Source organism: Cryptomeria japonica, chromosome 1, assembly GCF_030272615.1.
Source record: "Cryptomeria japonica chromosome 1, Sugi_1.0, whole genome shotgun sequence".
Taxonomy (NCBI): Eukaryota; Viridiplantae; Streptophyta; class Pinopsida; order Cupressales; family Cupressaceae; genus Cryptomeria; species Cryptomeria japonica.
Genome location: NC_081405.1, coordinates 161,159,153 through 161,171,369, shown reverse-complemented (window position 1 = coordinate 161,171,369; position 12,217 = coordinate 161,159,153). Strand labels below are relative to the sequence as shown.

At 37.7% G+C, this 12,217-nt stretch overlaps 1 protein-coding gene across 4 annotated transcripts; it reads left to right on the top strand.

Moving 5' to 3' along the window:
* Window positions 1–2,706: 2,706 nt before the first annotated feature.
* LOC131029014 (uncharacterized) lies at window positions 2,707–11,841 on the top strand. Of its 4 annotated transcripts, none has more exons than XM_057959407.2 (10): window positions 2,707–2,918; window positions 3,450–3,603; window positions 4,755–4,869; window positions 4,967–5,009; window positions 7,399–7,670; window positions 7,797–8,454; window positions 8,549–8,748; window positions 8,822–9,066; window positions 9,212–10,958; window positions 11,086–11,841. In XM_057959407.2, the coding sequence occupies exons 5-9, from the start codon at window positions 7,399–7,401 to the stop codon at window positions 10,915–10,917; spliced, it is 3,081 nt and encodes a 1,026-aa protein (XP_057815390.2). In that variant the 5' UTR covers window positions 2,707–2,918; window positions 3,450–3,603; window positions 4,755–4,869; window positions 4,967–5,009; the 3' UTR covers window positions 10,918–10,958; window positions 11,086–11,841. The 4 variants fall into 4 exon arrangements, with proteins under 4 accessions (XP_057815390.2, XP_057815392.2, XP_057815387.2 ...); XM_057959409.2 differs by lacking the exon at window positions 2,707–2,918 and adding an exon at window positions 2,952–3,189; XM_057959404.2 differs by lacking the exon at window positions 2,707–2,918 and adding an exon at window positions 2,952–3,286.
* Window positions 11,842–12,217: the final 376 nt, after the last annotated feature.

Here is a 12,217-nt window from a genome sequence, read left to right as displayed (position 1 = left end):
ATAACTCCACCTCCCATTACAACCCCACTGCGAGCGACACCATCAAAGTTGAGTTTAAACCATGAGGGGGGAGGGGCCGACCATCTAGTGTTGAATCTCTCCAACCTTGTAGAATTGTCATATTGGAGGAAGTTGTCAAGCGAATTCCATATCCTAACCCAACTACAATCCATCTCCAAAGGGGCATATTGCGCCTTTTTCTATTTGTAGACCAAAGCATTCTCCCTAAGAAGCTTCTCCATTGTGTTGATCACTGTGTCCACAGAGTTGTTGGTATCACGTAAGATCCGGTTATTCCTTTCCTTCTAGACGTTCCGACAGATATGAGGAGGGATGAGTTTCCAAAATTGTCTAATCAGGGGGTGAGAAGACGAGCACTTCCAGTTGATGATAAACTACTGCAAGTCTTCTAAGAAGGTCCGAGCGATGCTGAATTTCTATAAGACTTTGTACTAGAGCATGGAGGCGAAGGGACAATGAATAAAGAGGGGATTGATACTTTCCTTAGCGCGATTACATAACACACACCAATTGGCCATCAAAAAGCCTCTCCTCTTAAGGTTATCAATGGTTAGGATCTTCCCATGGAGAGTCGTCCACCAGAAAATTTTTATTTTTGGGATAAGCTACGAATTCCAAACTTTCCTCCAGTTGTAGCAATCATTGGTAGGAGTGATGAGAAGATTGTAGGCCGACTTGACACTGAAGGACCCAGAGGGTTTCAATGCCCAAACAAACTTGTCAGCATGGGGGGATAGGGAATCCTAACCTCCTCAAGAATAGACTCAAGTTCCCCCGCCAAATGACCCAAATGAGTGTTATCCCCCAGGCCATCAACAAGCCTCAACTAGCAGTGAAGGGGGGATATGTAATTCATCACAAGAGGACCAAGCGATTCCTCGAGACTTCCCATGAGGCAACTGAAGTGAGTAAAGGCCAGGGGTCTATCCCCAATCCAGTTATCCTCCCAGAATCTAATCTTCTCACCATTACCCAATTGCCATTTTAGGCCTCCCTTAAGCAGTTTCTAGCTTTTGACAATGTTGTTCTATATTTTAGAGCCTGAAGGGAGGTCATGAGAGGATAAAATGGAAGAAAAGGGGATGTGGTTGAAGTACTTAGCCCGCATAATCTTACACCAATCAGCACTACCCATCACAAGATTCCATCCAATTTTAGTTAGCAAGGCCTTATTCAGGTCCGAAATTTTTCTGATCCCTAGGCCTCCCATGTACTTGGGTTTGCACACCACCTCCCAGTTGACAAGACTGAGTCTAGATTTTTCCTCCATACCCATCCACATAAAACTTCTTTGGATTTTTTCAAGTTTCTCAGCCATAGCAATGGAGATCTTAAATAAGGATAAGAAATAGACAGGGACACCTTGAAGAGAAGCCGACATAAGCTGAAGTTTGTCGGCACTACTCAAAGTTTTGCCTGTCCACCCAACAAGTTTCTTCTGCATTCTTTCCAGTATAGACTCCCAGAACTGGGGGGTGACCTCCTTAACCGTGAGGGGAAGACCCAGGTAGGAATCGGGGAGATTAGCAACACATCATCCAAGAATGTGGATTAGATTATTTTGGAGATTCCTATCCGTGTTGAAAAAATAAATTTTACTCTTGTTATAATTAATAAGTTGTCCTGAGGCCTTGGCGTAATCCTCCAACAAGTGTTTCCATTTTTTAGCTTCAATAACAGACGACTGGCCAAACAAGAAAGTGTCATCAACAAATTGCTGCATAACCACTGGGGGAAGGGTAGAAGCCGCTTTCACACCCGAGATTCTTCTATTCCTGATCAAGTGGGAGAATTTCTGGCTCAAAACTTCTGCCACCATAATAAATAAGTAAGGTGATAGAGGGTCACCCTGCCTTAGGCCCTTCCCAGCCTTGAAAAATCCCCAAGGAGTGCCATTGACAATCACCGAGTAGTGAACACTTTCCACCGCCACCTTGATAACATTGAGGAATCTTTCCCGGAATCCCAACTTGGATAGGACAACATACAGGAAATTCCAGTTAACTTTATCATAAGCCTTAGAGATGTCAAGTTTAAAAGCCATACCTGGGTTGCGACTCTTCTCCATGGAATGAATGACTTCATGAGTAGTTATGACCGCATCGAGGATTTGCCTGCTCAGGAAAAACCCCTCTGCGAGGGGCTAATACATCTATCCAATAGAGGTTTGATTATGTGAACAACAACTTTAAAAAAGATCTTGTAAACCGTATTGCACAGGCTGATAGGATGGAAATCAATTATAAGCTTCGGATCTGGCACTTTGGGAACCAACACAATGAAAGTATTATTCAATTTCTTCAGAAGGTTCCCCGTTCGAATGAAGTCCCTAGTGGCTTCGATCAAATTGTTACAATACCACTTGTATGAGAAAACAGGGGAAATCCAAGAGCATAACAATGATGGATTTCATTATTGTATCGTGCACTAAAATTTGTCATGACTATAACATGGTCAATTGTTACAATACCACTTATATGAGAAAACAGGGAAAATCCAAGAACATAACAATGATGGATTTCATTATTATATCGTGCACTAAAATTTGTCATGACTATAACATGTGCATAGTTCTAATATGTACCTTTTTGGTACGTGGAAGTAATAAGAATGACCACTTATGAGAAGCTTTTGAAAGTATATTAAAATGACCTTCAAAACAAAGATATTGTTCATGGTATGGTTCATGGCAATTATTGTAAGCACAAATATATGTAGTATAGGGGATTGAAGTAAATCAGAAAATAGGCAATCACTGTACAATGTCGTGTGCATCACAAGGGCTTGAAGAAAATTTCAGCAGAAACCGTTATGAATCTTTGAAGGGGCATGCACAAAAGTAGTTGTGTGCTTAACATATTTTAGTCCCGGCATTTAGCGGAGACTAATGTTTTGAGGTAGCTACTTTCCAATTAATTGGTGTTTCGGAAACCGTGCCAATGTTTTTAACCTATGGTCTGGGTTGATGTTTTCATTGAACTGGTTTATCTCCGGATTTTCACTTTTTTTTCTGATTGGCCCTTGATATTTTTGCTGGTGGTTTTATTATTTTTCAATTAACAGTTCTGGGAAAAAATGTTTAAGAAAATGAACAAAGACAGCATTACTCTACAGTCCACATGCCTTGGCTTTGCTTCCACATTTTGCATCCTCAGTACCAAGATTTAGGTACAAGTGTCTTCAGCAAGATATTCCTCATAATAGACACATGGCTTTAGGCCCTTCTTCATCTACCATTGTCCTGGCTGCCGCAAGGGTTTTGTCGGTATATATTTAGCCTAAATTCTATGTTGATGACAGCCTCAGGGTTTTTTCCTAATGTTTTGCTTATAGTTTTAATTCTGTGTTCGTGTGGTCTTCTTGATTTTTGATATTTCCATTACAGTTAATGTATCTAGAAATTTATTATTACCTTTCGGATTTTGCAGTTGCAGGGAAAGTGATACTGCAATTTTAATGGCTGTGGTGGTGATAAATCTGATAGTGTAAACATTCTGAACAAGGAAATGCTAAGATACCAGCTTTCTAGGACCTATTCTCTTTGCCAGATTCTTCTTGCTTTCAATTTTCATATTAATTCAGGTACCTTTTTCTCTCTGTTTTGGGCAAGTGCATTTACAAAGCAGTTTGCATGCCTCAACTTTGCTGTCACACTTTGCATACATACCAGAGAATTTAGGAATCCAATAGCTGTAAAATGAACATTTGCATTCTTCAGTATCCAAAACATCTGGTGGGAGCTTTCCGCTAACAATCTAGGTACCTACTAATGCCATAACAAATGCCTTTGATCAGTCAAAATCAAGGTCACTTATTTTGTTTTATCCTTTCCTTTCATAATTCAAAGCATTCTCTAAAAATAAAGACCTATTGTATTCTGTATGTTATCATTTTCTTTTCCATTTTTAGTATTTGTATGAAGCAGTCACACTGCTATCTGTTTGCAGGTTAGGATACGAACAGTTTAGGTATGGTTACGGTTTAAACTCTTAATAATTGGTACTGAATATAGCGTTGAGCGCATTGATGTTTATATTTTCTAAAAACTCCAACCAAAAATTTTGTAATAGTTTTTCAGCGCGAGGAATTTGTGCTGTAAACCAAAGTTCTATTTTTTTTTAATTTTTCATTCAACATTTTTCAAGATGTCTCTTCTATTATTTAACGAGACAAAGAATTTACCTCAATCTCCTCAGTCAACCAGGAAAGCTACCGATGTCTCTATTAGATACATGGCTATTATATACTAGAGGAATGCTTTTTTCTTAATCAGACATACAAAGATTAAAAGATTGAGGTATTAGGGTTTCCATTGCTCTTAACATTATTATGTAAGATTTCTAAAGCAATTTAAGGTTTCAGTCTTAGAGCAATTTGAGGAGCTCTCCAGACATACAAAGATTAAAAGATTGAGGTATTAGGGTTTCCATTGCTCTTAACATTGTTATGTAAGATTTCTAAAGCAATTTAAGGTTTTAGTCTTAGATCAATTTGAGGAGCTCTCCATTCAAGCAATGAGTCGAATTAAGTGTAACTTAAATCGAAATGAAAACGTATAGAGGAAATTTTGCGCTAGAAATTGTGCTGAGAGTAGTATTGGGAATGTCGAATAACATAAGGGAAGATGACACCACACTTAGGGCACAACCGCAGCTTCACAGTAATTTTTTTTATTTTGGAATAAATTCCAGTATGACAATCATGGCATTGATATTGATGGTGTTGATTCACAGTGGAAATGGAAAAGATATATGGCTTCCATATATGCATCCAAGATCGAATTTGAACAAGCCACATAACTAGTCTTCAAACAAAGTGCACTTATAATACCCAACTAATTCCAAAGTAGTAAGTATTTCAGAATTTAATTTTACTCGCATGACCAATAACAGAAACACAGACTCATATGTGCCCTAAATCATGTATTTTCTCTACTTTTTGGCAGGTGATTTCGATAAAAACACCTGGGAAATGTGATGTGATTAGAGGTAACAGCAGTGACACCACTATTAATTTAGATTGCTCAACTTTTAATTATTTTATGATGTGGAAAAAGGAATATGCTTTAATCTGTTCCTTACACAGACTTTCTTGTCTCAATTCAGGGTAGGATGCATACTCTATAACTATCATTGATATTTGTTAAATTTTGAGGGCTGCTACTATATTTAATAGATTTTGAGGACTGCTAAGAGGCACATCCCTGCTTCTTAGCCTCTATCTTGCTTCCTGTTTGCATATAATTTGATTTGTTAATTTTTCAAAGTTTTCTTTTTCAGATCTTGGCTGTGACAAATCAATTTCAATCACTATTCTTTAAACATAGAACACAAGTCCCGTTCCTGCAAAAGGCAGGGACTCCAGCTGCATTGCAGCAGTTGTTCCAATATGTAATCAGTACCACTTCATTTATGCAGGGAGGACATTTTATTGTTCCTAACCCATAGCAACCATGAGCATCACAAGAGATTGTAGCAATTGGAGTTTCAGCACAATGGAAATTGTTAAAGCTGATAGACACCCAAAAAAACTCATGAGGGAGGAATTTACTATAATCAAAATTTAAGCTTTTGGGGATCAAAAGCTCTTTAAGAAAGGAGGTGCGAATTATATAGATCTAGGAGTAGATTAGTTTAATCATGGATGACATGCACTTCTTAAAAAACAAAGAAAATAAAGTAAAAAAAAGCATTGGAATGGGACTAACCCATGCTTGCAGACCCTGTCATACCCCCGCCAAGTACCCTTTATAAAATACATGATCACATCCCTTAAATTGTAGTCTAAGCGATTTAAAAGCTGGCACCAAGATGCTAGCAAAAGAATTTGATTAAGTTTAAATTAAGATCTTGTCATGGGCAGCAATTAGAGATGAGGATTGTAACCCGACCAAGAGCAGTGATGGTGAAAGGTGGTGACTCTTTTACCATTAAGGTATAAAAGAGAGATCATTTCCTTGGGAAGAGGGCATGAAATGAGAATTGGAAAACAAGAAGGAAATTGAAATAGAAACAGCAATAAATATTATCTTTCAGCCATAATACCAATCTGAGATAAGTTTAAAACTTTAAATATATTATTAGATTATGAATAAATGGATGCATGGATATACTTTACAGAAATTAGTGATTATTGTGAGTAATCCAAATGCTTCCTCTTTGTTATAAATATGTATTTGTATAGTAATCCATTTTGAATTTACGAGAAATGGATTGCAAATAGGAAGGACGACTAGCCTTCCGGGTTCATGAGAGATGAAGGACGAACAGCCTTTATTTTTATCAAGTACACTAACCAGAGATGGAATGGATGACCAGCCTTCCATGCTCATGGGCTGGGGGGTGGAATGAACCAGAAATTCTTCCGTACTTCTGGGCTTGATTGAGCAGGATGGCCAGCCTCCAAGGTAAATTGAGGGATGTAAGGGTGACCAACCTTGAGATTGCAATTTGCAATTGTTTCAAATGAATTCCTAATGAGATTATTATAGGAATATTCTTTGGAATGACTATTCACTTAATTGGATTTCAATATGAATGATGTTTGTGTGATATCATGATGCCAACTAATGCTTTGTAAAAATAAATGTTACCCTGGCTTGTGATTTAATGTCAATTCCAGTGACAAATTTAGTGTGCAGGATGTAGACAGGGAATTCTCTTATAAAGGGCATTTCAATTGGTAAATTTATGCTTTTAAATGTATTACATTTCTTATTTTTAATTGGAATTGTGGTTTTAGGGAAAAATTTAGGAATATCACAAAAGGGGACATGACAGACCCAGGTTGACTCCGCACCATAGATTTGATCCTTGATAGTTGAAAGCAGATTGTGAAACAAACAATTCGACTTTTCTACTTCCAATTCTGTTTTGGATTCCTTTTATTTGACAAGGGGGAAAGATTGAGAGTATTGGTTTTATTATCCATAGTGTTCTACAAAGAGGAGGATTAAAATAGTGTATCATCTAGAAGTTGAGAGCTGAAGTAGAAGGGTTTGATGGAGAATGTAATCCACTTGTATTTGTTCATTTGAGCAACTCTTAACAGGATAAAAAAAACTGGTGTTTGTGTTGCATCTTTTCATTTCAGTAATTCATTTCTTTATGAATGGCTATATAATTCCTCCAAATTAACAGTCATTTATTCAGATCTCTCTCTCTCTCTCTCTCTCTATTCCTTTCCCATTTCCTCTCAAATTTGTTTTTTCCATAGGTTGAAATTTGACATTTCTTGTTCCATTGCACATCAGTAATATGCTTTTTAGTTTTACACAAACATCCAATTAAGTGTAAATGATATATTTTATTTATTAATGTTTTCACACGGTATGATTTTGGGCGTTTTGGATGAATTTTATATTGCATTTCATTGCAGATGGCAAGATGGGATGACATTCTAATGCTTCCGGTGCAAGAGCCGCCCACCATTGTGTTTAACTCATCTGACCTTAATTGGTCCAAGGTGGAAGGTTGGGGTCAGAATGTTGATAATGTTGCCCGCATTCCCTTCTCTAGAGTTGACGACTTTGTGAAGGGAGAATCCTCTAGTACTGAATATCCCACAAAGTTTCGTGTTGAGGCAAGGAGGAAAAAAACAGATTACAGCTCATATAAGCCAAGAGTAGATGGCTATCTGGAATATATCCTGTAAGTGGATATAGAATGACACTATTATTTTACCACATTATAACCAAGATCGTTTACAAGTTGTGGAGGAAATGTGTTTCAATTTACTTATTGAGTTCCGCTAACTTTTTTTTGAATCTTGTTCAGATATTGGTGTTGCTATGGCCCTGATGATCACAGGAAAGGAGGAACATCGCGGCCCAGTAGAAAGTGTATTAAGCCGTCAAAGAAGAAAAGTAGTGCTGGGCGACCACATACAAAGCGAGGTTGCATGTGTCATTTTATTGTGAAACGTTTGTATGCTCAACCATCTGTTGCTCTTATTATATACAACCAACGGAAGCATGTTGATAAGTCTGGTTCTCCTTGCCATGGACCACTTGATACCAAGGCCATTGGAACACTAGCACTATATGCTCCTTACATCTCAGAAGAACTTCGACAACAGATTATGTCAATGCTATATGCTGGAATTTCTGTGGAGAGTATAATACAAAATCACAAAAATTCTGTGGAGAGGCAAGGTGGCCCCTGCAATCGTGATGCTTTCCTCTCTCGCCGTTTTGTACGCACGGTAGAGAGGAACATTAGACGAGCTACACATGAATTGGACTCAGATGATGCATTGAGCATTAAATTGTGGGTTGAAAGTCATCAAAATCAGGTTTTTTACTACCAGGAATCCTCTCAGACTGATGCTTTTATCCTGGGAGTTCAAACAGAGTGGCAATTGCAGCAAATGCTACGTTTTGGAAAAAACAGTCTTATAGCTGTGGATTCCAGTTGTGGAACCAAGAAATTTAAGGTATGCCTATTCTGGTCTTTCATATTTTTTTTATACAACTTAAAGTGTTCTGAAATACGCATAAAAAGTATGACTTCATTTATTTTACATGCAGTATCCAATTTACACACTTCTTGCTTTTGATTCAAACCAAACCGCAATTCCCATAGCATGGATCATTGCTGGGAGTTTACGAAGTCATGATGTTTTCAAATGGATGGGAACGCTTCATGATAGAGTTCGTGCAAAGGATTCTACGTGGAGATTGAATGGCTTCATTATTGATGATGCAGCAACAGAAATTTTTATAATCAGGTTTGTGCCTTTTAACCTGTCATTACTGTTAGCTTATGGTGAAAATGTTTAAGCTCATATGATGTCTGTCCAGGGATGTGTTTCAGTGCACAATTCTGTTGTGCCTTTGGCGTGTACGTCATGCATGGCATAGAAATATTATAAAGAAGTGTGCCAATGCTGAGATGCAACGTGAGATGTTGAAGCGTCTTGGGCACGTCATGTATAATACATGGAGTGGGTCAAATGTCATCAATGCCATGGAAGATTTTATGGAAGATTTTGTAGACCATAGTGCCTTCATGGAATACTTTAAAGCAAGGTGGATGCAAAGAATAGGTGTGTCATCAATATTCTTAATTTTTTATGCATGTCAATACATTATCAACTCCTAAACAATGCTACTGTGGTTTTTTCAATTTATGTCTCCAAACAATCTCCACTCCCAGATAACGCTAATGAATGCAGTTTTTGTTGTTTGTAGAGATGTGGGTGACTGCAATGAGGATTCTACCTGTTGCAAGTCAGGAGACTTGTGCAGCTATTGAAGCATATCATTCTATACTAAAATCTAGGATGTTAAGTGCACCAGACATGAGCACATATCAACGAGCTGATTGGTTGGTACACAAACTGACTAATGAGGTGCATGCTTACTTTTGGGTTGATCAATTTTCAGTAGAAAATGATCTATTTGGATATGCCAGAGATGAAAATTATGCTTCCACATCATGGCGCAAGGCACTCTTAATTGCAGACAGTGATGTTATTTTCAATGAGAAGGATCACACTTCAAAGGTTATTAGCCAAAGTGATCGGACAAGGACATACATTGTTTGGAATCCTGGTTCAGAGTTTGCTCTTTGTGAGTGTTCTTGGTCTATGTCAGGCAATCTCTGTAAACATGTTATTAAGACTGGTATGGTTTGTTGTGATCGTCAGATGGCAAGACCATCAATGGCTCTTAAGACATATCATCAAGCTTTGCTTAGCCTGTTGCACGGTCCACCAAATGGATCAGTTGTTCTTGATAATGCTATCTCACTAGCCATTGGTGTGCACCAGGATCTTAAGAGACAGGTCGAACCAGCAAATCATGGCTATATTAACTCTCTGCTTTCTCCAGTTCCTGTTAAGTGGGTTTGCAAGAAGAGTAGAACTTCTAGACAGAAGGCAAGTGTTGAAAATGGAAATAATAATTCAATATGTGGGCATAGAGTTACAACTGATGCTGACGATGGGGCAATTAATAAAACTGGTTTAGATGAGAATGTTATAACTGATACTGAAGATGGGGCAATTGATAAAACCGGCCTAGATGAGAATGTTATGATTGATACTGAAGATGGGGTAATCAATGAAACTGTTTTAGATGAGAATGTTATGGCTGATGCGGAAGATGGGGCAATTAATAAAATTGGTTTAGATGAAAATGTCATGATTGATGCTGAAGATGGGGTTATTAATAAAACTGTCCTTGATGAGAATGTCTTAATTGATGTTGAAGATGGGGCTATTGATAATGCTGCCTTTGATGAGAACTTCGCAACTGATGTTGAAGATGGGGCTATTAATGATATCGTCTTAAATGGGAGTGCTGCAACTGAAGCTGAAGATGGAGCTATTAATAATGCTGCCTTCAATGAGAATGTTGCAACTGACAGCGAGGATGGGGTTATTAGTAAAGGTGCCTTAGATGATATTGTTACAACTTATGCAGAAGAGAAGGCTGTTAATAAAATACTTTTGGATAAAAGTGTTAATGAAATACTTTTGGATAAAAGTGTTATATCTGTTTCAATGGATTCTGAAGAAGGGGCTATTAACAAAGGTGCCTTGGATGAAATTGTTACAACTTATGCTGAAGATGAGGCTATTTATAAAACTTCCTTAGATGAAATTATTTCATCTTATGCTGAAGATGAGACTATTAATGGAACTGCTTTAGATGAAATTGTTGCCACTTATGCTGAAGATACTTCTGCCTTGGATGATATTGTTACAACTTATGCTGAAGATGAGGCTATCAATAAAACTGCCTTGGATGAAATTATTACAAGTTATGCTGAAGATGTGGGTATTAATAAATCTGCCTTGGATGAAATTGTTGCAACTTATGGTGAAGATGGGGCTTCTAATAAAACTTCCATGGATGAAAATGATGACAGCAGTGTAAAATTGCAATTCTGAGATTTATAATGATGTGAACATGGCTAAGAAGAGCTGTTCAAGTGAGTTTTAATCTGCAAAATGTTTTTGTTTTTTTATTTTGATGAATTACAAGTGCAGAATTGAACTTTTTTAGAATTTTGTTTCACTTTTAATTTCCTAGGTAAAATGACTTGGCTTTCTCTACAGTTGCAGATGAGTGTCTTGTCTGCTAAAGATGGATGCTGCCTCTTTCAATTGCTACGAGTTTTTTCTGCATGGAAAACAATATAACTGTCATTTATCTCTGGAATTCAAGTTTCGGCAGGGGTTTTTCCCAATCTTGAATGGCATATCAGTTTTAAACATTTCTACCACCCAAAATAGTGAGGGCTCTTTAGTTGAAGGCATTGCTTGGTATGGAAGTTCTTTTAGTGCAGTGGTTAGTGGTAGCAATGCTTGGGGAGTTTGAAGCAACAAGAGAAACATGGACAGGAGGCTACATTTTTACATGTACACACTTTTATGTGAAGTATTTTTGCATGGATCTGTGTGTCTAGAATAGCTCCCTTAGGCTTGCATATGCACGTATGTGCCCTTCCCCCCTTGGAAGTAGGGGAGCAAAGCTGCTTTGACTTGAATCAGAATCCTTTCAAATTCAAACATTTTTCTTCTAAAAGGCCTATGGCCATGAAGGATGATCTGTACAAGTGGATTTCAGAAAACTGAAACTTTTTGATCTGGATGCTTTGCATGTTCTCTTTTGTGCAAAGTGATTGTTCATACTGACTTTTGGTTGAGAAGAAAGACAAAGTCTGCGACCTGGGGTAGTACCCTATATTCCTTGGGTAATATGTACCATCCTTGAGGGAGGCCTTGGCATCCCGGATTCTTTCCTGTTATGGAGCATTTTTGTATTGCTACTGTATTGGTAAGGCTTCAAAATCTTGCTATTTGTTTTTGTTATGCTGACTTCCAAAGTACACCATAAATCTTGGAAAATATGTCTACAATGAAATCCCACTGGGGGATCATATCATCATTCATTTGCCAATTTTTTTTTATTGAGATGGATCTATGCAAACAACTTATTGAATTAATATAGATCATGATTGAAGAGGTTAAATGTACCCACGAGAGGACCCAATCTAAATTTGACATATGTTGCTGTTTAAATCAAATTTTGGAGTATGGAGTAAAAGGTAAAGGACACCAGGAAAGAGATCGGTTTGAGAGGCATCACTTCAAAGATAGAAAGCAACTTTCTGAAGGGAAGGCCAAGTCTAGGAATGATGGAAAATAAGAAAAAATATTGTTTGGTGATCTGTTGCCTGAGGAACCA